This window comes from Suncus etruscus, chromosome 3, assembly GCF_024139225.1.
Source record: "Suncus etruscus isolate mSunEtr1 chromosome 3, mSunEtr1.pri.cur, whole genome shotgun sequence".
Taxonomy (NCBI): Eukaryota; Metazoa; Chordata; class Mammalia; order Eulipotyphla; family Soricidae; genus Suncus; species Suncus etruscus.
In genome coordinates this window covers 147,085,455-147,110,154 of record NC_064850.1, presented here as the reverse complement: position 1 = coordinate 147,110,154, position 24,700 = coordinate 147,085,455, and the positions used below count along the sequence as shown (strand labels likewise).

Sequence of the window (24,700 nt, the reverse complement as noted above, 5' to 3'; positions counted from 1 at the left end):
TGTTCTGTGCTTGGTGGTCACTGTTGGTACTGTAGGAACCAAGCAGTGTTGGGCACCAAATTCAGGCTTCCAGCAAGAAAAGCGTGCAATTCAGCTGCTGTCCCTCAGTCTGCTTACAACAATTTCTCAACCAATGAATCTGGGTTTTGTAGTAGAGAAAATAGAGAATAAAGGATGGAGATGGAGGGGAGGGGGATAAAAATGGATGAAAGTGGGATTAGAAGACCAAAATTTAGTAAATGATCTAGAGAAAAAAAAACCAAAACCATCTTAAACGTGAAGAATAAAATAGCAGGGCCTGGAGAGATAGCACAGTGGTGTTTGCCTTGCAAGCAGCCGATCCAGGACCAAAGGTGGTTGGTTTGAATCCCGGTGTCCCATATGGTCCCCTGTGCCTTCCAGGAGCTATTTCTGAGCAGACAGCCAGGAGTAACCCCTGAGCACCACGAGGTGTGGCCCAAAAACCAAAAAAAAAAAAAAAAAAAAGAATAAAATAGCAGCTGTCTGATGTAGTCTAGCCATTGTTCTCTTAGCATAAAAGATTAGCATCAATTATTAATAAGCTTGAATTCTGTGAGTTAGAAATCATAGAACTAAGGGGCCAGAGTAATAGCACATATGTAGGGCATTTGCCTTGAACACTGCTGACCCGAAACAGACCTAGATTCTATTCCTGGCATCCCATATGGTCCTCCTGCCAGGAGCGATTTTTGAGTTTAGAGCCAGGAGTAACCCCTGAGCATCATCGAGTATGGCCAAATAAATAAATAAAAGAAATCCTACAGCTATAGTGATGATTGTGAAGCAAGAAAGGTTTTATTAAATGGAACAGAAAAGATGTGGGAAGAGAAAGGAATTCATGTTTAAGCAAAAAAACAGAGTTTGAAAGAGCCAGCAGAGACAAGATTAGCAATTAAGAAGTTGGGTTTGAGTAAGCTCAGGGCTTACTTCTGACTCTGTGCTCAGGAATATTGCCTACCCTGCTTTGGGGAATGTTATGTGGTACTGGGCATCAAACTTGAGTCCACAGCATGCAAAGAGAGCACGTTATCTGCTCTACTATCTCTCTAGCATCCATTATTTCCTTCTAAATTAAAATATTAAGGAATAAGAAACTAATGGCTGGGCGCTGGAGAGATAGCATGAGGTAAGGTGTTTGCCTTGCATGCAGAAGGTTGGTGGTTCAAGTCCCGGAATCCCATATGGTCCCCCGAGTCTGCCAGGAGTTATTTCTGAGTGTAGAGCCAGGAATAACCCCTGAGCGCAGCTGGGTGTGACCCAAACCCCTCGCCCCCACAAAAAAAAAAAAAAAAAAAAAGAAAAAGAAAAAGAAAAAGAAAGAAACTAATGGCTGCCAATACTTCCCAGGTAATCAGGCCCAGGATACCTCTGTGGCAGTCTCAGAAAGGAAAGGGACAGATTCCCTATAGCAGCCCAACGCCACCCCTGCTTTACATAGTAACACAGTAACATAGAAGGCTCAACTTGCACTAAACCAAGCCCAGTAAATCCTTAGACACTGACTTTTAGTAATTCCACGGGGAGGTGTAGCAATCATCTCAAATTGATCTGTGTTGATTTTTTTTTTTTTTTTTTGGTTTTTGGGCCACACCCAGCGATGCTCAGGGGTTACTCCTGGCTGTCTGCTGAGAAATAGCTCCTGGCAGGCACGGGGGGACCGTATGGGACACCGGGATTCAAACCAACCACCTTTGGTCCTGGATCGGCTGCTTGCGCTGTGCTATCTCTCCGGGCCCAGATTGAAGCATTTCTAATTTCAGTGAAGAAAGATACTATGCTTATTGAGTCATGAAAAGACATAAAAACCAAAAAAAAAAAAAAAAAGACAATATTTACATTATTTACATTCAATCTAAAGCTCAGGGCATGTTTTGTATTCTGTAGGTTCGGGGAAATCTTGTTCCTGGGCTTATTTAAGGGGCAGAATTGTCTTCTTAATTCCATTTTACAAATATAGATTCGAGGGACCGTTGCAAATATAGATTGATTTTTGAATATTTTTTATCTTATAACTTTAGAAAGCTCAATTATTCCTTTTTTTGAGGGGGGGTGAAGGAATGCACACCCGGTGGTGCTCAGGGGCTACTCCTGGCTCTGTGCTCAGAAATCGCTCCTGGCAGGCTTGAGGGACCATACAGAATGCTGGGGATAGAACCTGGGTCTGTCCCCAGTCCGACGTGTGTAAGGCAAATGCCTACTGCTGTGCTATCGCTCTGGTCCTAAGCTCAACTATTCTTTTTTTTGTTTTTGTTTTTTCGGGCCACACCTGTTTGATGCTCAGGGGTTACTCCTGGCTAAGCGCTCAGAAATTGTCCCTGGCTTGGGGGGGACCATATGGGACGCCGGGGGATTGAACAGCGGTCCTTCCTTGACTAGCGCTTGCAAGGCAGACCCTTACCTCTAGCGCCACCTCGCCAGCCCCGATCAACTATTCTTTTTTTTGTTTGTTTGTTTGTTTTGTTTTTTTTGGGGCCACACCCGGCGGTGCTCAGGGGTTACTCCTGGCTGTGTGCTCAGAAATAGCTCCTGGCAGGCACGGGGGACCATATGGGACACCGGGATTTGAACCAACCACCTTTGGTCCTGGATAGGCTGCTTTGCAAGGCAAACACTGCTGTGCTATCTTTCCGGGCCCCCCGATCAACTATTCTTATGGTTTTTTACAGGCATAATTTTCCACATATAAAAGCGTGCTATAGGGGCCAGAGAAACAGCACAGCGGTAAGGCGTTTGCTTTGCATGCAGAAGGATGGTGGTTCAAATCCTGGCATCCCATATGGCCCCCAGAGCCTGCTGGGGGCGATTTCTGAGCATAGAGCCAGGAGTAACCCCTGAACGCTGCCAGTGTGACCCAAAAACAAAAAAAAAAACAAACAAAAAGCGTGACATATACAAAGAGAGATGGAGAGATGGTGTCATTTTTTCCTTTGTGGTCTTTTCAATATTTTTTCCCTTTCCAATCTTGACACCCTGGACTTTTTTCATTACTGCTCTGAAATTTTCATAGAGACTAGGAATTGCAAACAACTATTCTGGTCTTATTCCTGACCCCAAGGAAAAGTAATCAGCTTTATCATGAAGTGTGATGTTAACACTCAGCTTTTCCTAGATGACCTTTATCTGGCTGAGTGTTCTATTGTTAGGTGGTTGGGCCTTTATTAAATTTTTCCCTGCACCTACAGACATGCAACTGGATTACATTAAATCTTTTGATAAGTTGTATTTCATGAATTCATCTTCAGATGAAATAAATCATATTTGGTCAAAGCCTATAATTCTTTTAGATGTTCCTGAAATTTTTTGAGGCTCCCCAGTGTGTGTTTGATGGGATCAGGGCCATTTCCAGATACCCATGGGCATCTTGTACAGTGCTATTTGAGCTCAATCTGGGAGTTTCCCACCAATTTCAAAATTGATAGCATATAATAAAGAACATACTTCATATTGTTTTTGGCCTTTTGTTTGCTAAGGTTGGGACACAGGATGTATTGGCAGAGACCTGTCTTGAGAGGAAATAACTGGATTTGATCCAGACCCCAACCCCCATGTATGAAATCTCAGTAATCCTGTTGTTTGACATCTCTTATTGCACAGCAGCAAGTGTGAGCAGGAACTGCAACAACAGGCCCTAGGGAGCACTGTGACCAATGGCAAGAGACTACTGGGGATCACAACCAAACGGGAAAATCAGTTAATAAAATTTGAGGCTTATTTCATGGTTTACCCTGAAAAGTACACTTGGAAAAATGACTATGTCAGTGGGATTTTCTGTTAGTCTACCTGGCTTATACAGTATATATTTTTAAATTTTTCTTTATCTTTACTGTATTCTATTTTATTTATTCATTCATTTGCTTTTTGGGCCACACCTGGTTGCACTGAGAAGCTCCTGTTAGGCGCAGGGGGCCATATGGGTTACTGGGAATTGAACCTGGGTCTGTCCCGGGTTGATGTGCAAGGCAAACGGCCTACCACTGTGCTATCGCTCTGGCCCTGTATTCTATTTTAATGTTGATCTAATATAGTTTTTTCTTTTTTGGTTTTTGGGCTACACCAGGTGGTGCTCAGGGTTTAAAACTCCAGGCTCTGCGCTCAGAAAACACTTCTGGCAGGCTCGGGGCACCATATGGGATGCAGGGATCAAACCTAGGTCCATCCTGGGTTGGCCACGTGCAAGGCAAACACCCCACCCATTGTACTATCACTCTGGCCCTAATAGTTTTAACCATTATTAAAAGTTTAATTCCCAACTATTATTGATGAGTTATTTTGTCAGCTTGTTTCATGTATTTTTAGATCTATTATTTTTGATTTTTGGGCCACACCAGGCAGCATTCAGCACTCAGGGATCACTACTGGCCCTGCACTCAGAAATCACATTTGGCAGGCCCAGAGGACCACACGGGATACTGGGAATCAAACGCAGGTCAGTCCCAGGTCGGCCCTGTGCAAGGCAAACTCTCTACCACTGTGCTCTTTCCGGGCCCATGTTTTGGGTATTACAAGGTATCTATTTGTGTGTAACTGCTTTATCTTCCTGCTGGCTTGGCCCTTTTATCATATTTTTTTCCTTTTGTTTTGGGGCCAAGCCTAGGAGTCTTGAAGGTTGTTGTGCATTGTATGACTGAAACTCAATCACGAACAACTTAATTTGCAGAAAACAAAAACAATTATTAACAACCTTGTAACCATGGTGTTTAAAATAAAAACGAAATTAAATAAAAAACAAAAAAGCCCTGCCAATGTTTAGGAGTGACCCTGACAGTACCTAGGGGCCCATATACCACATGCTGGTTGTGATGAAATATACAGTAGGTGGGGCCGGGCGGTGGCGCAAGAGGTAAGGTGCCTGCCTTGCCCGCGCTAGCCTTGGACGGACCACGGTTCGATCCCCCGGCGTCCCATATGGTCCCCCAAGCCAGGAGCAACTTCTGAGCGCATAGCCAGGAGTAACCCCTGAGCGTTACCGGGTGTGGCCCAAAAACCAAAAAAAAAAAAAAAAAAAAAAAAAAGAAATATACAGTAGGTATGCTGACACTTCATCACATATAATATTGCAGGGACCATACCTGGTGGTATGCTCGGAGGTCAGTGTTTTGTTTTATAGAAACCATAAGGATAACATTCACAAAATGGGCATGTATTGCACACCAAAAATTTCAAGACATAATATATAAAAAATTCTTGCATTTCAAGCTGATTACTAAGTAGAAGAATGAACTCAATGAGCATTAACATGTAAATGTCAGATGGGTATCTTACAGACTGAAAATGTGCTTATTTTAGTTTTAGGTGGTTTTTTTTTAGCCTTTGGACCACATATTGGCTTAAAGTAGACTTTTCAGTTTTTCTTTTAGGGCTGGTTTTGAGTCTGTAAAGTTTCTTAGCTACTGTTTATCCGTGAAGTTATGTATATTTCCTTCAAACCTGAAAGTGAGTCTGGCTGAGTGCAGTATTCTAGGCAAAGCATTCATTGTGTTGAATTTTTTTTTTTTTTTTTTTTTTGGTTTTTGGGCCACACCCGTTTGATGCTCAGGGGTTACTCCTGGCTATGTGCTCAGAAATCGCCCTGGCTTGGGGGGACCATATGGGACGCCGGGGGATCGAACCGCGGTCCGTTCCTTGGCTAGCGCTTGTAAGGCAGACACCTTACCTCTAGCGCCACCTTCCCGGCCCCATTGTGTTGAATTTTGTCACTATATCCCACCACTGCCTTCTGATCTTGAAGGTTTCTTGTGACAGGTCTGCTGTAAATCTTAATCTTAGCTGGTTCTCTTGGGGCATGCACGATTTGGTTGCATGCCATCTTTAACTCTGAGAGTTTCTCTGTAATGATGTCCTTGACTACTGATTCTTCCTGGGTCTCTGGGACTTCAACGATTCTTATGTTGTTTCTGTTGAATTTGTCAAAGACTTTATTTTCTTTAGTTCAGATTCTTTGAGTAGTTTTTCCATTGTCTAATTGTTTGCTTTACAGTTCTTTTCCAGTCTCTTCAGCTGTATAGAGTTGTTCTGCATCTCATCTTCCAGCTCACTGATTCTGTCCTCAGCTGCTGTTACTCTGTTGGAGAGGCTTTCCATTGAGTTTTTAATTTCATCTACTGAGTTTTTCAGTCCTGTTATTTCAGTTTGGAGTTTTCTGATTTCTATCTCTTTGTTCTCTTCAGCTTGATCTATTTCTTTGAATTTTTTTTTTTTTTTTTGGTTTTTGGGCCACACCCGGTGACGCTCAGGGGTTACTCCTGGCTATGCGCTCAGAAGTCGCTCCTGGCTTGGGGGACCATATGGGACGCCGGGGGATCGAACCGCGGTCCGTCTCCTAGGCTAGTGCAGGTAAGGCAGGCACCTTACCTCCAGCGCCACCGCCCGGCCCCTATTTCTTTGAATTCTAAGAGCATCCTCCAAATTACTACTCTAAATTCCTTGTCTGAGAGGTTAACTATGTGGTTGGTACTTTCTGGGTCAGTCACCAGAGCTACCATCTTCATTCTCTATGCATGCTGTTGTCCTGTGTTGTTTCCCCATTGACACACTTGTAGCGAGGCTTTTTACTGCATGTTGTGGTGGGGTTCATGGGCTAAGAGATGCGCGTGGCCCGCTCCTCCCTGCTTCTCTGTTTCCTGGTCAGCAGACCTTGACGAGATTAATTTGCTGGGGTCTTCCTCAGCAGGGATCAGGAAGCACTGGACTACATGTTGGGATGCTCAGGGAATCACCTGGGATGTTGGGGATTGAATCTGCGTTGGGTACAGGCAAATGCTTTACACATTGTGCTACCTTCCTTGCTCCAACAGTAGTTTTAGTAAAGGTGATCTGAGATGCACTTATTAAGATTATAATTGACGGGGCCGGGCGGTGGCGCTCGAGGTAAGGTGCCTGCCTTACCTGCGCTAGCCTAGGAGACGGACCGCGGTTCGATCCCCCGGCGTCCCATATGGTCCCCCAAGCCAGGAGCGACTTCTGAGCGCATAGCCAGGAGTAACCCCTGAGCGTCACCGGGTGTGGCCCAAAAACCAAAAAAAAAAAAAAAAAAAAAAAAAAAAAGATTATAATTGACATATTTAGGGCCCAGAGAGATAGCATAGCGGTGTTTGCCTTGCAAGCAGCCGATCCAGGACCAAAGGTGGTTGGTTCGAATCCCGGTGTCCCATATGGTCCCCCGTGCCTGCCAGGAGCTATTTCTGAGCAGATAGCCAGGAATAACCCCTGAGCACAGCTGGGTGTGGCCCAAAAACAAAAACAAAACAAAGCAAAAAGACATATTTATACATATAAAAAAACCTGTAAAAGTTGCTATTAGTGACTACCTTGCATCCTTACTATATCACATGTTTTTGTTTTGTTTTTTACATTTCCAGCCTTTTAAAAATCTGTCTTTACGAATTAGTCTGGCAACAGCTGCCATTTAATTGGATTGTTAGATTTACTTACATTTTATTATTGCTATTGCTTCAGTCAGCCTGTTGACAGCCACCTTCTGTGTTCCCACATAGCTGAGACACATTTATCCTCCATAAGGCCAGAGTCCTACTGAATTAGGGGCCCCACCTTATGACCTCATTTAACCATAACCCCTTAGGACTCTTCAGACACATTCACTTTGAGGTTTTCTGCTACAAATTTAAGGATTTTTTGGTAGGGACACTATTTAGTCCATACCATGTAATATTTACATTTCATTTAAATTTTTACATTTTACACCAGCTACTTCTGGGTGTGGGGAGAGCCTAATGAGGCATACCAGCTGCACTTGGGGACCATTTTCAGTGCTGGGGAAAGTGCTCAACCACTGTACTTTCTCTTCAGCCTGAGATTTCAAATGATAGGTCTGGAAATATGGTTTTAACAGACTGAACATATGCTTTTAGCATGCAGGAGACCCAAATTCAATCCCTGGCACTGGCCCTCAGTACTGTCAGAAGTGATCCCCAGCACTAAGTCAGAAATAGTCCCTGAACAATGCTGGATGTGATAAAAATAAAATGTTTGCTTTGATTTTCTGTGTATCGCCTGGCTTCAGCATTTTATTCTTATTCAGCAATATATAACTGTTTTTCCTTATATAACTCTCCATATTGTTTTGTGCCACACTTTGTCAGTGGTCATGGCTTACCCTTGGTTCTGCACTCAGATCACTCCTGGTAGGCTTGGGGAACCACATGGGGTGTTGAGGTTGACCCTGGGTTGATTGCAAGCAAAGCAAACAAATGTCCTACTTGCTATACTATTGCTCTGGCCTCTAGCTCTTTTTTCTGATACTGTTACAGATATTCTACCTATCAACGTTAAAATTGTGCTCCTCCCATTATCTCAGAGCCAGGGTTCTAGAACTAGGGGTGACAAAACACTTCTGAGTATTACTTCTCTAGGGACTAGTTCCTGGAAGAGTGGACAGTAGCTTGACACTGTGGGCTGATTCTGGATGTAAAGTCTGTTGCAGCGCCAGTGTTCAGTGTGCTGTGCTCAAATAGGTCCAGTTTCAGCAGAGAATTCTATCAGGCTGCTCCTCATGGCTCTTGAGAACCATGCAGTGGACCAGGGATTCCTACACACAGAGCATGTGCTCCTGTCCATGATTTTGAGCCCATCCCCCCCTCCCACCTTTCTCCCTCCCGTGTCTGAGGATGTTCAAGGGCCTATGTGGTACTGCAGTTTTGACATCAGTACCTAACCCAATAGGGGTGGAGGAGACAAGGTCACTTGCGTTTGAGATGCTTGGGTACTATATGGTGCTGAGGTACAAGTCCAGAGGCTCAGACAAGTAAGATTACTCTATACCAAATTGAACCATATCCCTAATCACAATATAACTTCTGAAGTAATCTGAAAAAAGTAGGTAGTTGGTATTAATTGCTCCATGAGGAAAAGCAAGCTTTATGAATAGCAGTGAAAAGGAGTCTCAGCTGCTGAACTTCTCTTGTGCTTCATATTCGGAGCAAGGTAGGTGCAAAAATAAATGCACAAAAAGATCACTTAGCAATAAAAATAAAAAAGGGCAGGGGAGATAATTCAGCAGGCTGGAATACAAACTTTGTGAGATCCCTCAAATTCATCGGCATCATGTGGTGGCTGAATATTTGCTGGGACCCCAAAAACACCTCATGTGGCTCAAAACTCCCTTCAATCTCTTCTGAAGAGGACTTCAGTATTTTCTTTAGATTACTGTAGGATTACTACAAGTCCTGCATTGAAGTCATCTAATTTTTTTTGTTTCTTCATGGATATAAAAGTCATGTTTACACTATACTGTAACCTACTATAAAGCAAATATATCAGCAAAATATGAGAAAATGAGATACCTCTGGGCCATTTTATTCTTTAATAAAACAAATGACTTCCAATGATAGACACGTTAATATGATGAGACTTTTTTTTTTTTTTTTAAATCAATGTTACTTCTATGAAGATTTCCATTTTAAAGAAAGGAGGCCGGCCTGAGCAGTGGCACAAGCTAACTTAGGACAGACCTCGGTTTGATTCTCCGGCATCCCATATGGTCCCCCCCAAGCCAGGAGTAATCTCTGAGCATCATTAGGTGTGGTCCAAAAAGGAAAGGAAAAAAAAAAAAAAAAGGAGGGAAAGAACACTTCTTTATTCACCTCACTGTATATTTAGAAAATATGAAAAAATACACAAGTTTCCTGGGACACAAAACTGTATACCAAAAGTATCTCATTACAAAACTTCATAGACCTATAGTCCTAAACTTACACAAAACATGTATACATGTTAGCTTGAATACAACGTTTTTGCAGCAATTTTCTAGCAGATCCTTATTGCAGTAATGTGAGAGTGACTTCTTTAAGCCTTTAAAAATAGTAATAAAAAATTACAAAATAAGGTAAATGTAGAATTAAGGCTGGTAGTATACAATCTATTATTAATAAAAGTTAAACAGTACTTATAAAAAGAAGGAGCTGCATATTTACATTCGTTAAGTCTTTAGAAAGTCATAATGCTATTATCACAGGTTCATCGATTTAACTTTTTTTTTTTTTTTTTTTTTTTTTTGTTTTTGGGCCACACCCGGCGGTGCTCAGGGTTTACTCCTGGCTGTCTGCTCAGAAATAGCTCCTGGCAGGCACGGGGGACCATATGGGACACCGGGATTCGAACCAAACACCTTTGGTCCTGGATCGGCTGCTTGCAAGGCAAACACCGCTGTGCTATCTATCCGGGCCCGATTTAACTTTTTAAAAGTATCTTAGCACCTGAATTCTCAGGCACCTGTACCTTTTCTATTTTTTATTCTAAATACTTCATTAAGAGTTTCTTCACATATTTACACTTAAATACCTACCCTCTACAGTTGTTCCTTTGAAACAACAGAAGTTTTGTTAAATAGTAAATTCACACAAAAGGAATAAAAATGCTTGCTTTCAAGAAACAGTTCTAGCATATCCATGATCATCACAATGGAAAAAAGTACACATACTTTTCTTCGTTTGGAATTAAAATGCTGTGTGTCACTTTTCGCCGCTATTTCCTCTGACATACTGCAAGTGAAAAGCAAAGGGCACTGATGACCGGAACAATTTTAGTAAATCCATATTGTCCCATGAGATGTGTGAATTTGAGCAGATGCTTGATTCTCTCGTCTCAACTGGATAGATGTGGAATTGCATGTCCAGATAGATACTGAGAAAGAGTCCACAGAAAGATCCAATCTGGCAAGTCACCCTCTTGGTCTTCTGAAACAGCTGCCAAGAGGCAATCTCAGGGAGACCAAAGGTCATTCTCTGCCAGTTTTCTCACACATCTGTTTTGGTTATAATTCTGGTAAAAGTGAAAAAAAAAAAAAAAAGAAAAAATATTTATTTTGTTTCAAAAGTTTTCCTTCCTTGAAATTTCACCAGACCGAGATGTTAAAATATTCCAATGAAACTATGATAATTGTTAATATAAAAAGATACATTAAATCCTGGAATATTAACAATTTTTCAGATGTATGCAAACAACAAAAAGCCCCAAAAGTCAGCAGCTTAAAGGTCTGCGCGCATGCTTTCCACTTGTGAGGTCCCGGTTGACATGGTGTCCAGAAATTGCTGACCGATTCCAGAGCAATGGAATGTGGTGGTAGCTCAGAAAACAAAAAGGTTGAAGTCAACATAAACAAAAGGGCAAGTAATTTGTGCCAGTAAGGTTTACCTCAGTGCACAATTCCGGAGATTATCACTTCTTTATTTCTTTTAGTTTTGTTTTTGTTTTTGGGTCACACCCGGCCGTGCTCAGGAGTTACTGCTGGCTCTATGCTCAGAAATTGCTCCTGGCAGGCTCGGGGGACCATATGGGATGCTGGGATTCAAACCACCATCCTGCATGCAAGGCAAATGCCTTATTTACCTCCATGCTATCTCTTCGGCCCCTTCTTTTAGTTGTTTTTATTTTGGTTTTGAGGTCATGCCCAGTGGTACTCAGGGGTTACTTCTATGCTCAGAAATTACTTCAGCCGAATGCAAGGCAAACACCCTGTCCTGTGCTGTGCTCTTGCTAGGCCCTACTTGAACTCCAACCCAGATTGGGTGTGATATGTTTTCTGTAAAGTGCTACTTTAAGAGCAACATAATGAAAAAAAGGGGCAGCAAAATAATTTTTTTCTTGTAAAAAGTTGGTTTTATTTGTCACTTATTCACCTTATTCTCAGTGCAGCAAAATAATTTAACAGTTGAACAAAGATTAGAAATGGGACGGGGTGAGGATGCATAAAACATGGGTTCTTTTTATTCCAGTGCTCTCCAAACCAGTAGCCACTAGCCATGTACAGCTCCAGATCACTTGCAATATAGCTAGTTCTATTAGAGATTTGCGGTGTACTAAATTTTTATGCATCTGTATGAAAAAATTCTAAATATTAAAATTGGGTTTGTTATCAAATAAATCCTAACTTATAAAACTGTTTCCATTCACTCTGATTTTTTTTTTATGTTAAAAACTATCATTAAACATGATCAGTTTTAGGGACTGGAGCAGTGGCGCAAGCGATACGGCATCTGCTCTGCACAAGCTAGCCTAGGACGGACAGCAATTTGATCACCTGGTGTCCCATATGGTCCCTCAGGCTAGGAGCGATTTCTGAGCGCATAGCCAGGAGTAACCCCTGAGCATCATTACCAGGTGTGGCCCAAAAATCAAACCAAACAAAAAACACATGGTCAGTTTTAGTTTCTATTAACCATAGTCTCATCCTAAACACACATCATTCAGAACCAAACTTATCTTGCATATAGATAAACACAGTTAAAATCTCTATTTCAGTACTTTTCTTTTTTCTTTTTTTTTTGGTTTTTGGGCCACACCCGGCATTGCTCAGGGGTTACTCCTGGCTGTCTGCTTAGAAATAGCTCCTGGCAGGCACGGGGGGGGGGGGGGACCACATGACCATATGGGACACGGGATTCGAACCAACCACCTTTGGTCCTGGATCAGCTGCTTGCAAGGCAAACGCCGCTGTGCTATCTCTCGGGGCCCCTTTCCTTTTCTTTTTTTGGTTTTTGGGTCACACCCAGCAGCACTCAGGGGTTACTCCTGGCTCTATGCTCAGAAATCGCTCCTGGCAGGCTCAGGGGTCCATATGGGATGCCGGAATTCGAACCACCGTCCTTCTGCAAGAAAGGCAAATGCCTTACCTTCATGCTATCTCTCCGGTCCCAGTACTTCTTTTTCTTAGTTCTTAGAGTAATTGACTTTCAAGTCAATCTATGATACCATTTTATTTATTTATTTATTTATTTATTTATTTATTTATTTATTTATTTATTTATTTATTTATGTATGTATGTTTTTTGGGCCATACTCTGCAGTGCTCAGAAGTTACTTTTAAAGACGAGGCCTTTGATGAACTAGACAGTGATAACTCTCAAATCACAGCAGATTTACCTATTTTGTCTTGTAGATTCTCTTCTCATTCTCTTAGGAGGAATTGGACAATCTGTCATTTCAACTTTTGTTGGATGAAATGTATCATTACACTTACTTGTGGGAGTCATGCCTATAAGCACAGAAGATGTAGAAAATTAAATTTAAAGGCCAAAGTAAAAAAACAAAACAAAACAAAACAAAACCCAAGTAGTTATAATGTTTCTTATTACTACTGAGAATATTATGTAACCAATTAGATGACTTGCATTTAAGAGTCATCATTCAACCTAAAAAAATTTGGATCATTCTTTTTGTAGTCACTTTCCAAATCATTTTTTTTTCATGCAGTGAAAAGTAGACATCAACAGTAAAAAACAAACACATACCTAGCTTTTGTTCTATTAGTTTAAGACTTTTCTCTTGTTCATCGAGTTCTTGCTTTTTCTTCTTCATATCCGGAGTGTGAAGGTACTCTAACTGGCCGTTAAGGTCCTTGTTCACAGTGCCCAATCTACAGAAAGCAGTGCGGTACTGCTGAAGAAGATCTGCAAAGGACCGAAGAAATTAGACTAAAACTACAAGATAAATTGTTGGTGTCTTCTGACAAAGGAGTACACAGATACACCACAATGATGATGGGTTCAGTGTTGGGATTACTTGCATTGGAAACCAATCAATGCAATTTAAGACTATAGAGTTGCTCACTTTAAAATGGTTAAGAGTGCAAACTATGAGTATTTTATCACAAATTTTTGTTTTGATTTGTTTATGGGCCACACCTAGCTCAGGGTTTACACCTGGCTCTGAGCTCAGAAATTACTTCAGGCAGGCTTGGAGGACCATATGGAATGCTGGGAATTGAATCCAGGTTGGCTGCATGCAAGGCAATGCCCTACTTACATACAAACACCCTGCTGCTGTGCTATCGCTCTGGTCCCCAATTTTATGTAGTTTTAATATACGTGAATAGCTATGTCTCCAGCAAAAATAGGTTATTGGCATTAGTTTTTTAGAAATTGTGATAAAATGGGAGCAGAGCACAGCAGGTAGGGCATTCATTGCCTTGCATGTGGCCAACCTGGATTCGATTCTTAGTATTCTGGATGGTCCTCCAAACCTGCCAGGAGTAATTTCTGAGCTTAGAGCCAGGAGTAAACCCTGAGTGCTGCCGGGTGTGGCCCAAAAGCAGAAAAAAAGAACACCAAACAAAACCAAAAAAAATAACTACACCCAAACAAAACAAAACCAAAAAATCCCTACATAAAATTAAGACTCTTAAGATATTGGTCTACTATATATCAGCACAGATGAAGACAGACATTGGATGACTAATTAAAAAAAAAGGGACACAGTCTGTTACAGGGAAAATAGAAAATCACATACAAGACTTCTTTTTTTTTTTTTTTTTTGGTTTTTGGGCCACACCCGATGACGCTCAGGGGTTACTCCTGGCTATGCGCTCAGAAGTTGCTCCTGGCTTGGGGGACCATATGGGACACCGGGGGATCGAACCGTGGTCCATCCAAGGCTAGCACAGGCAAGGCAGGCACCTTACCTCTAGTGCCACCGCCCGGCCCCAAGACTTCTTTACATATAGTTGTATTCTAAAAGTTACCAGTTATGATATAATAAGCAGCATAATTATTTAATAAAATATTTTTAATTCAACAATGACAGTATTTTATTTCAAGAACAAAAGGAGGGGAAAAATCCCATTTTATTTTAAAATAATTTAGTCACAGTGAAATTACAAAGTAATTCACGACTGGGTCCAGGTAAAAAGTGTTTCAATACCATATCCCTTCACCAAGTTTTGGCAATATGGTTTACAGTACCGTTGCTTATAGGGTTTCATATGTAATACTTTATCACACCTTTTAAACTACCTCCTCCTAGCTGAATACTTCCCTTCACCATAAACACTGCCCTCTCTCTGTCCTATGCCCCAGCCCCTTCAAGTGGCACAGAAGACCCTATTTTCTATATATTTGAACTATCAAAGCTGAAAAGTACTAGATAAAAATCATTTATTTATATTTGTTCCCAATTTTTATGTTAGAATTTCAATTCAGAAGTCCCACGTAAAGAATTAAAATCAAATCATAGGGCCCGGAGAGATAGCACTGCGGTGTTTGCCTTGCAAGCAGCCGATCCAGGACCAAAGGTGGTTGGTTCGAATCCTGGTGTCCCATATGGTCCCCCGTGCCTGCCAGGAGCTGTTTCTGAGCAGATAGCCAGGAGTAACCTCTGAGCACCGCTGGGTGTGGCCCAAAAACAAAAACAAAAACAAAATCAAATCATAAATTGCTGAAGTATGTAAACAACCTACCTATTTGATTCCCTAAGACCAGGCACTGTTTGGGTACTGGAGCTCCAAACACCATTCCTCGAAGTTTATCCATTGGAGGAGCTTTATTCTGAAGACCCCCAAATTTCCCATTACTTCGAATGCGATCTCCATCTCTGGTTAGCAATGTAGGACAGTGTGTGATTCTAACAACCTATTTCAAGTGAATGAATTATAATTACTATCATTAGAATGTGCTCCAACTTCTCTAAAAAGAAAAGGGCAAATAAATCAATGAAGGGTTCTAAGATTGGAAATGATATGATTTTACTATTTTCATAAAGTTGTCAACTAGTGAAGTAGAAGTAAAAGACGGAGAAAAATGAGATACTTCTCAAATATTTGCCTAATAGTGACAATGCAAATGAAGTCAAATCAACAGCTTATCCAATGAACAGTAGAGAGCAAGAGAGAAGCCAGAGAGGAGTTTGTGTATCTGAAGCCCATAACAGTGTCAAAGCAAATCAGTTTTCTTCTGTTTGACAAAAGCTTGTCAGATGATTGAGGCATAGAAAAAAATGAGATAAGTAATTTAAGAACTGAGGTAGAACAGGTAAAACACAAGGCACTAAAAGGGAAAACAGAAGGGTCTAGTCAAGAATTTAGGGCTCATGGGGCAAGGGCGGTGGCACAAGCGGTATGGTATCGGCCTTGCTCACACCCTGGTTTGATCCCCCGGCGTCCCATATGGTCCCCCAAGCCAGGAGCGATTTCTGAGCGCATAGCCAGAAGTAATCCTTGAGTGTCACCAGGTGTGGCTCAAAAACCCTAAAAAGAATTTAGGGCTCAGATATACTCGAGATTAAGGTGTTTGCTTGTGTATGTCTAGCTCCAACTCAATCCTCAGTACTGCATATGGTCCCAAGCACCGAGTCAGGAATAGCTCCTGAGAACTACTAGAGGTGCTAGAGGTGGTTCAAAAGCCCTCCCCATCCACTCACTGTCAAACAACAACAATAACAACACACAAAAAGAATGAGAGGGGTGAGTGGGCAGACAGCACAGGAAACTAGATAAAAGATAAAGCACATGCTGGCATGTGGGAGATGTGGGTTGGTTCTGATCACCACAGACTGTGGCTCCCAAACTTAAAAAGAAGGGATAAAAGCTATAGAGAAATATGTCTTTTTCTCATTTGCTCCTGTAGAGCCTTTCTCAAAGGCAAACTGGTAAGTGTTCCTGCCAAATGAACAATACACTAAAATATTCTAGAAAGAAATGGGGCCAGAAGCAATAGCACAGCAGGTAGGCATTTGCTTTTGCACATGGCCAACCAGATTTGATCCCTAACATCCCGGCTAAGAGCAATTTCTGAGCACAAAGCCAGGAACCCTGAGCACCATCAGATGTGGCCCCCAAACAACAAAAACAAAGCAAAAAAAAAAAAAAGATATCGGGGCTGGAGAAACAGTACAGTGCATAGTACAATAGTACATGGTCTACAAGGAATAATTAAGGTGCCCATATGGTTCCCCAGCTCCTCCAAGACTAGGAAAAGCCTTGTGAAATAATTTTTTAGTTCGTGTCTACTGGAGTGTCCCCTCATATTGTATGGTCTAGTTCACTAAAAAAACATGCCAGTAACAGTAATCAATTTAAGAATCGAGATTGAGGGCCCGGAGAGATAGCACAGCGGCGTTTGCCTTGCAAGCAGCCGATCCAGAACCAAAGGTGGTTGGTTCGAATCCTGGTGTACTATATGGTCCCCTGTGCCTGCCAGGAGCTATTTCTGAGCAGACAGCCAGGAGTAACCCGAGCAATGCCGGGTAGGGCCCAAAAACCAAAAAGAAAAAAAAAAAAAGAATCAAGATCGAATACGCTAACATTAATGGAGATTATGATACACCATTAATCTGTTAACTTTTGGAATGTGTGACACATAGCAAAGTCAGCTGAAACATCTCGTAGCCCTCTTTTTGGGGGGTGGTGTGACCAGGGTCATTAAACCCAGCAGCACTCAGGAGTTACTCCTGGCACTGCACTCAGAAATTGCTCCTGGCAGGCCTGGGGGAACATATGGGACGCCAGGATTCGAACCACCATTGTCCTGGGTCAATTGCATGCAAGGCAAACACCCTACTGCTGTGCTATCTCTTCAGCTCCCAAAGTGCCCTCTTTTAAAGGTGTAATTTCAAATATGTTCTCCTCTAAATTGATACAATCAAGTCCAAATCTCAGTTCGTCTGAAAGTGATGTTATTTTTGAAGATCAAGTGGGCTTTATACAGAATGGAATCATCTTTATAAGGTAAATTTAGGAGATATATGCAGATATAAAAAGACACCGGAAGACAAACCCCAGGAAAATGTCCTGAACAAATCCTTTTACACAGGCTTCAGGTAAGTAAGAAACTTACCACTCCAGACCTTGAATTTTTAGTTTTCAAGTCTTTGGAACTATCTGATAATACATTTCTACTGTTTAAAGTACCCAGTTTGGGGGCCAGAAGTGGTAGGGAGGTTGCCTTGCATGAGGCAAATCTGATTTTAATCATTGGTATCACAGATAGTCTCCCAAGGCCAGTCAGGAGGAAGTCCTGAGCACTGCTGAGTGTGGCCCCAAAACAAAAGCAAAATAAAATGATCCAGTCTATGGCAATTTTACAGCAGTTCCAATAGCTAGTAAGGAAGGACCATAGCAAATTACATTTCTAGTGAATCACCTAAGATCTAAAAAGTACTCTTTTCTTCCTAATGCTACCAATAATAGAATAAGATCCATGATGACTTCATAGCCCATATTACGACTCATTTTGGCCCACATTTATGCTACTTATCAATTCAAAGAAATTAAATTGGTCTGACAAGGTTAGTCATTTATACATCTATCATTAAAATAACTTGAAGCTGGGGCCGGGCGGTGGCGCTAGAGGTAAGGTGCCTGCCTTGCCTGTGCTAGCCTAGGACGGACCGCGGTTTGATCCCCGGGCGTCCCGTATGGTCCCCCAAGCCAGGAGCGACTTCTGAGCGCATAGCCAGGAGTAACCCCTGAGCATTACTGGGTGTGCCCAAAAAACGAAAAAGAAAAAAAACAAAAACAAAAAAAAAAAAAACTTGAAGCTGAGCTATGTTGCTCTGGTGGTTGTTTGGGGGACCCAATGGTAACAAGAATTGAACCTGGGCTCCTGAAATGTATCCAGACCTTTGAGTCATCTCCTGACTCTGCAATAATTTCTATACTTCTAATATATAGCATTTCAAAAATACTCAAGTTAGAACTACAGATTAAAAAGAAATTCAAATACATACCTCTCTTCTATAATGATTGGCAGCATCCAAATTATCCAAAATAATGGTGTCTCCCAACAGCATACCAAATACTAAAAAATTCAATAATTAAAAAAAAAATCATGATACTGCTGCACAACACAAATGTCTTAGAAATCTAATTTCTTTTTTGTTTTTTTTTTTTGGGCCACACCCGGAAACACTCAGGGGTTACTCCTGGCTATCTGCTCAGAAATAGCTCCTGGCAGGCACGGGGACCATATGAGACACCGGGATTCGAACCAACCACCTTTGGTCCTGAATTGGCTGCTTGCAAGGCAAACGCCGCTATGTTATCTCTCCGGGCCCAGAAATCTAATTTTTACTTAATATTTTCACTCTAAATTTTCTTCCTCAGAGGAAAAAATTGTTTGAACTATCACTTGCTTATTAAACAAGCACATAAGCTCCTGTAACAATAAACTAAGCTATCACAAATATAAGAGCAATATAAAATAAAGACAAAATAAATTCCTTACCTGTTTCACAATGTTCTACATTATCTGGAAACGTTAGCAAATTTCGAGCAAAGACGGGATCTCCCATGGGTTTAAAATGCAATTTTCCATTTCGATAATGAGGTAGAGGTCTTAAATCAAAACAAGTAAGTTTTTAAAAAATGTAAAACATACTTTATAAGATGTAAAAAAAAAAAGCAGCTATACAACATATTGTTAATCAATTCCTTAAGCATAAATGATTGTTTTTGGTTTTGTTTCTGGCCGCATCTGGCAGTGCTCAGAGGCTACTTTCAGCTCAGAGAAAGGGTCTAAAGGATGGGGAAGAGGAGTCTCACGTGCAAAGTACATGCACTGGCCATCTCGGGGATCTTCCTGGCCCACAAGTGATACTTTTAACTGATCAACTATTATGTTCTTAGAAAACAACGTTCTTCACATAGAAGAATTATATGCTTTTTTAAAAATTAGTGTATAAAATATAAATTAACTGCTTTGTTGGCCAAGGAAGGAGAAAAGTAATCTTTAAAGCTGGCCCTAAATAAGGATGTTAACGAATGTTTCATGTGGAGGCGGACCTAGAGTGAAGACCAAATGTCAATACTGACACAGGTGAAAAAATAAATAAGGATCCTTTCTCTTTGCCCTTGGCAGAGGGGATAGACAGGGAGTTTAAAGAGTGAGGAATGGTGGGGCCGGAGAGATAGCATGGAGGTAAAGCATTTGCCTTTCATGCAGAAGGTCATCGGTTTGAATCCCGTTGTCCCATATGGTTCCCTGAGCCTGCCAGGAGCAATTTCTGAGCGTGGAGCCAGGAGTAACCCCTGAGCGCTACTGGGTGTGACCCAAAAACCAAAAACCAAAACAACAACAAAAAAAAAAAAAAAAAGGGAAAAAGAAAAATGAAAGACAAATATGCCTTAGTCCAAATAAAGTTCCATATTCCATTAATCAAAATGACATCTTTCCTATTACAAAGAACAAACATTTGCTTTGGGTCTTAGTATGTGTATGAGTCATACATATAAACAATATTCAATCAACAAATGGTAAGCATATGTGAACAAGTATATCACAATATTAATTAAAAAAAAGTGCACATTTCTGATGAGCAAGAAATAATGTATAATTCTCAGTCACTTTCCAGTTTGTTTAATGTAACTTTTAAAAACAAAATTGTATTGTGACGCTCAGGAATTACTCCTGGAGACAGTCTGGGATGTCAAGGATTGACTGTGAGTAGGCCTTGTGCAAGGCAAGTGCCCTATGCACACTGTAGCAGATTCTGTTGTACCCGTTTTAGAGACAAAATTTTAAATTAAGCATTTGGATTAATAAAAAATGACTCCAAAATAAAATGTCTACTTTGATTTTTCCTAACCTTTTCCAATCTGGAAGTGTCTTCTTAAATATAGAATCAAGGGGCAACACCTGCTGACGACCCTGGGTTTCATCATAAATGCGACGTGCAGCGTCAGTGGTCAGGGTGACCACACAGTCCATGTCACTTGCCAGGTGCCAAGAAATGACCATCGCGGCTCTATCATCTTCGATCTGTGCAAGATGTGCGATCTATAACACATTAAAAAGTTAAAAAACAGGGGCCGGGCGGTGGCGCTAAAGGTAAGGTGCCTGCCTTGCCTGCCTTGCCTGCGCTAACCTTGGACGGACCGCGGTTCGATCCCCCGGTGTCCCATATGGTCCCCCAAGCCAGGAGCAACTTCTGAGCACATAGCCAGGAGTAACCCCTGAGCGTTACTGGGTGTGGCCCAAAAACCAAAAAAAAAAAAGTTAAAAAACAAAACAACCTCTTAAATTTACACAGGTTTTACGTATACATGCATAAACATTTTTTTCAGGAGGGGACAGTGTCTCCTACACACGAGAGACCACATAGGGTGCTGGGGACTGAATCCAAGCCAGCCAAGTGCAAAGCGAGTGCCCTCCCCATTGTACTATATGGCTCCAGCCCTGGCAGTTCCTTTTATGTGAAGACATTAGAATCTCTATATAACTCAGCAACATTATACCTTTTTTTTTTTTTATTTTGGTTTTTGGGCCACACCCGGCGGTGCTCAGGGTTTACTCCTGGCTGTCTGCTCAGAAATAGCTCCTGGCAGGCACGGGGGACCATATGGGACACCGGGATTCGAACCAACCACCTTTGGTCCTGGATCGGCTGCTTGCAAGGCAAACGCCACTGTGCTATCTCTCCGGGCCCAACATTATACCTTCTTAAAACTTTCAGGTGGGCTGGTCCAACGGCAGTGGTTTATCAGAACTTATTAACGTTAGTATCACAAAAAAGTTGGTATATAACCCCCCCCCCCCCGCTCAATTTGACTAACTTAAAATAAAATTAAAAAAAAGCTTTTTTGTACATTTATTTTAGGCATTTTCATATAAAATACTAATTCTTCCTCAGGGAATTAATACTTAAAAAAAAAAAAAAGGACATAGGGCTGGAATGATAGCAAAACAGGTAGGATACTTGCCATGCATGTGGCCAACCTACATTCAATGCCTGGCATCCATATGGTCCTGAGGCACCTAAGAGTGATTTCTGAGAGCAGTGCCTGAAGTATCCACTGAGCACTGCCAGGTGTGGTCCCCAAAACAAAAATGCAAAACAAGCAAATAATAGTATTTTAAAAAAGAAATACACAGTATTTCAAGACATTTGGAATAAAAAAAAATTAATAAGCATAACAGATAGTGTGAAAATCCCCCTAGCCCCCCACAAATACTCCATGATTATTTTGTTTTAATTTTAGGACATATATTAAGACTTTTTTTTAAAGGAATAAACAAAGAGTAAGTATAATTTGAAAGGAGTGAAAATTTCCTCCTGTAGAGAAAGGGTTTTCCATTTGAAATGACAGAAGAGAAATTATATATGAGACTCTAAGTTCCCCCATGATTTTCAAGCTACTGAATGAAAAACATCTGATGGAAGACTTACTCTGTAGGATCTTTTGTGCAGCACCAAATACAGAGTTAGAAATAGCCCTGAGCATAGCCTGGTGTGGCCCAAATTCCCAAACCCCTAGTTCCTGAGTGAAAAGCGTGTATGCCATCCTTTTGAATGATCACCTTGACCCTTTTATTTTCATTTTGTTTGGTGACACCCAGTGGTAGTAGAGCCTAATGAGGGGTACTTGAATTTGAAACTGGATCAGCAACATGCAAAGCAATTGCCTTACCCACTGTACTATCTCTATGTCCTCATTCCCTAATTTTAAGTTCGTTCTTTGTTTGTTTGTTTTGTTTGAGGATAACATCCAACAATGCTCAAGAGTTAACTTCTTTTTTTTTGTTTTGTTTTTTGGGTCACACCCGGCGGTGCTCAAGGGTTACTCCTAGCTCCAGGCTCAGAAATTGGTCCTGGCAGGTTCGGGGGACCATATGGGATACTGGGATTCGAACCAATGACCTTCTGCATGAAAGGCAAATTCCTTACCTCCATGCTATCTCTCCAGCCTCAAGAGTTAACTTCTGGCTCTGCCCTCAATTATTACTCATGGCAAGGTTGGTGGGATCTTATGTAGTCAAATTTGGGTTGGCCACATGCAAGATAAGTGACTTATCCACTGTTCCATCTTTCTGGCCTACTAAGTTTAATTTCATAATGTAAAAACAAACACTATGAAAAGTTAAGTGTAAAAGCAAAATGCTGCACACAGGCAATGAGGAATAACAGACTGAAGTCCAATCACTGTGGTGTTTAAGAAATTGTGCTACTTGTTTGCTATGCAATCCCAGAAAGTAGTTTCCTCAATCAAAAACAATAATGGGGGGCTGGAGCGGTGGTACAAGCGGTAAGGTGTTTGCCTTGAATGCGCTAACCTGGCTAGGACAGACTGCGGTTAGATCCCCCAGCATCCTATATGGGCCCTCAAGCAAGGAGTGATTTCTTAGCACATAGACAGGAATAACCCCTGAGCATCACCAGGTGTGGCCCAAAAGCATAAAAAACAAAACAAAAACAAAAACAAAAAAAAACAAAGATAGGGGCCTGAGCAATAGAACCAATAGAGAATACCACATGGCCTTGCACATGGCCAACCTAGGACAGATCTAGGTTCAATCCCCAGCATCTAATGTGGTCCCCTGAGCCTGCCAAGAGTGATTTCTGAGCACAAGTCAGAAGTAATTTCTAAGCACTGTTAGGTGTAGTCCAACAACCAAAAAATGAATAAATAAAAATAAATAAATAAAAACAAAGACAATTGAGATAGTAGCATAATACATGGACATTCTAAAAAAAATCATAAATATATCACAAGCTATTAGTTTTTTTTGTTTGTATGTTTTTGTTTTTTGGGGGTCACACCCGGCTGTGCTTAGAGGTTACTCCTGGCTCCACGCTCAGAAATCGCTCCTGGCAAGCTCGGGGGACCATATGGGATGCTAGGATTCAAACCAATGACCTTCTGCATGAAAGGCAAACACCTTACCTCCGTGCTATCTCTCTGGCCCCAAGCTATTAGTTTTTAACTAGAAATTCTAATCTAGAAAATATAAGGAAAAACTTTTCAGAAATGAGAATAACAATAAAAACATAACTACTAGATATGAATTAGGGAGATCAGATAAGAAAAGAAATGGGATTCTTGGGGATTCTGATCTTTATCTCCTTACTGCCTTGCAGAATTATATGTAAGGGTCTTAGATACCTAATGAAGTCATCTGACTCTCCTAAGATAGTAAGATTTAAACTGAAATATATAAATTTGTCATAGTCCTTAGTAGTACATGAACTAAGAAATGTATTAGGCATTTCAATTTTAAATACTGCCAATTATAGTAATTTTTTAGTAAAAATAAAAAAAGTACCTAGAATTTTTCATTACAATACCATCTAAAACACACTGCAAACATAACAAGGTAAATATAATATACTGCATCTTAAAAGGTTTAACAAACCTTTCCCAAAACATCTCCATTGCTTTTAGTATAGTTTGGAAGAGTACATGATCTTCTGGGTCTTTGCTTTAGTTCGTCTTGTTCTGACAGCTTTCTTTTCAAAAGTGCTTCAATGTGTGGCAGCTGCAATTTATAAAAAAAAAAAAAAAAAAACCAATAAAATTACTCTATAACCTGACAGCTGGTAATGATAACAGAAAAAAATAAGCAACTATTTGTATACCACAGGGGCATAAAGTTTGAAGTAATGTGTAATTTTAAGAATATAGCTATCTACTGCACATGTACTCTCTGGCTCAGACACATAGCGCCACAGGCATGAATCACCCACATCTCCCCTTCTGAGACGTGCACTTTCGTACATTCCTATTTTCATGCTGGATTGTGTAGAAGGGAGCTCTCCTCCTGTGTTCTCTTGAGCAGTTACTTTTACTTATCCTCTCCCTTTCCTTCCTCAGAGTTTCCAAATAAAACCGGTTTTTACTTAAAAAAAAAAAAAAAGGCTATAGTAATGTAAAATAATCACCTCACTCATTTTCTCCCTTATTTAATATACTATTACTAAGACTATTTCTCTTTGAATGCTATTTCATATGTAGAATATTATAAGACTTCTTCAATGCAATTCTCAAGTCAGAATATTATTATTGGCAGTTACTGATACAGTTACAAAGAAAAACAAACTGCAGTTCCTTATAAGGAGCATTATCATTCTGTTAGCTCCCTTTTAATGTCTAGTAAGTGACAACTATAAACATACGTTTTGGTATCCCAAAACTAGAGTGCTATAGCATTTCTACTAAAATATTGATGATTATAGGTAT

General features: G+C 40.9%; 1 protein-coding gene across 1 annotated transcript in view; it reads right to left on the bottom strand.

Annotated features, from left to right (window-relative positions):
• Positions 1-10,208: 10,208 nt before the first annotated feature.
• The window catches only part of SMCHD1 (structural maintenance of chromosomes flexible hinge domain containing 1), a 126,555-nt gene continuing 112,063 nt past the window's right edge, over positions 10,209-24,700 (bottom strand). The window contains exons 41-48 of the mRNA XM_049770910.1: positions 23,877-23,999; positions 20,332-20,522; positions 18,972-19,081; positions 18,475-18,545; positions 15,209-15,380; positions 13,266-13,424; positions 12,898-13,009; positions 10,209-10,797 (exon numbers count right to left, since the gene is read on the bottom strand). Coding sequence (XP_049626867.1) covers positions 10,773-10,797; positions 12,898-13,009; positions 13,266-13,424; positions 15,209-15,380; positions 18,475-18,545; positions 18,972-19,081; positions 20,332-20,522; positions 23,877-23,999 — 963 coding nt within the window. The 3' untranslated portion in view covers positions 10,209-10,772. The remainder of the gene's footprint in view (positions 10,798-12,897; positions 13,010-13,265; positions 13,425-15,208; positions 15,381-18,474; positions 18,546-18,971; positions 19,082-20,331; positions 20,523-23,876; positions 24,000-24,700) is intronic.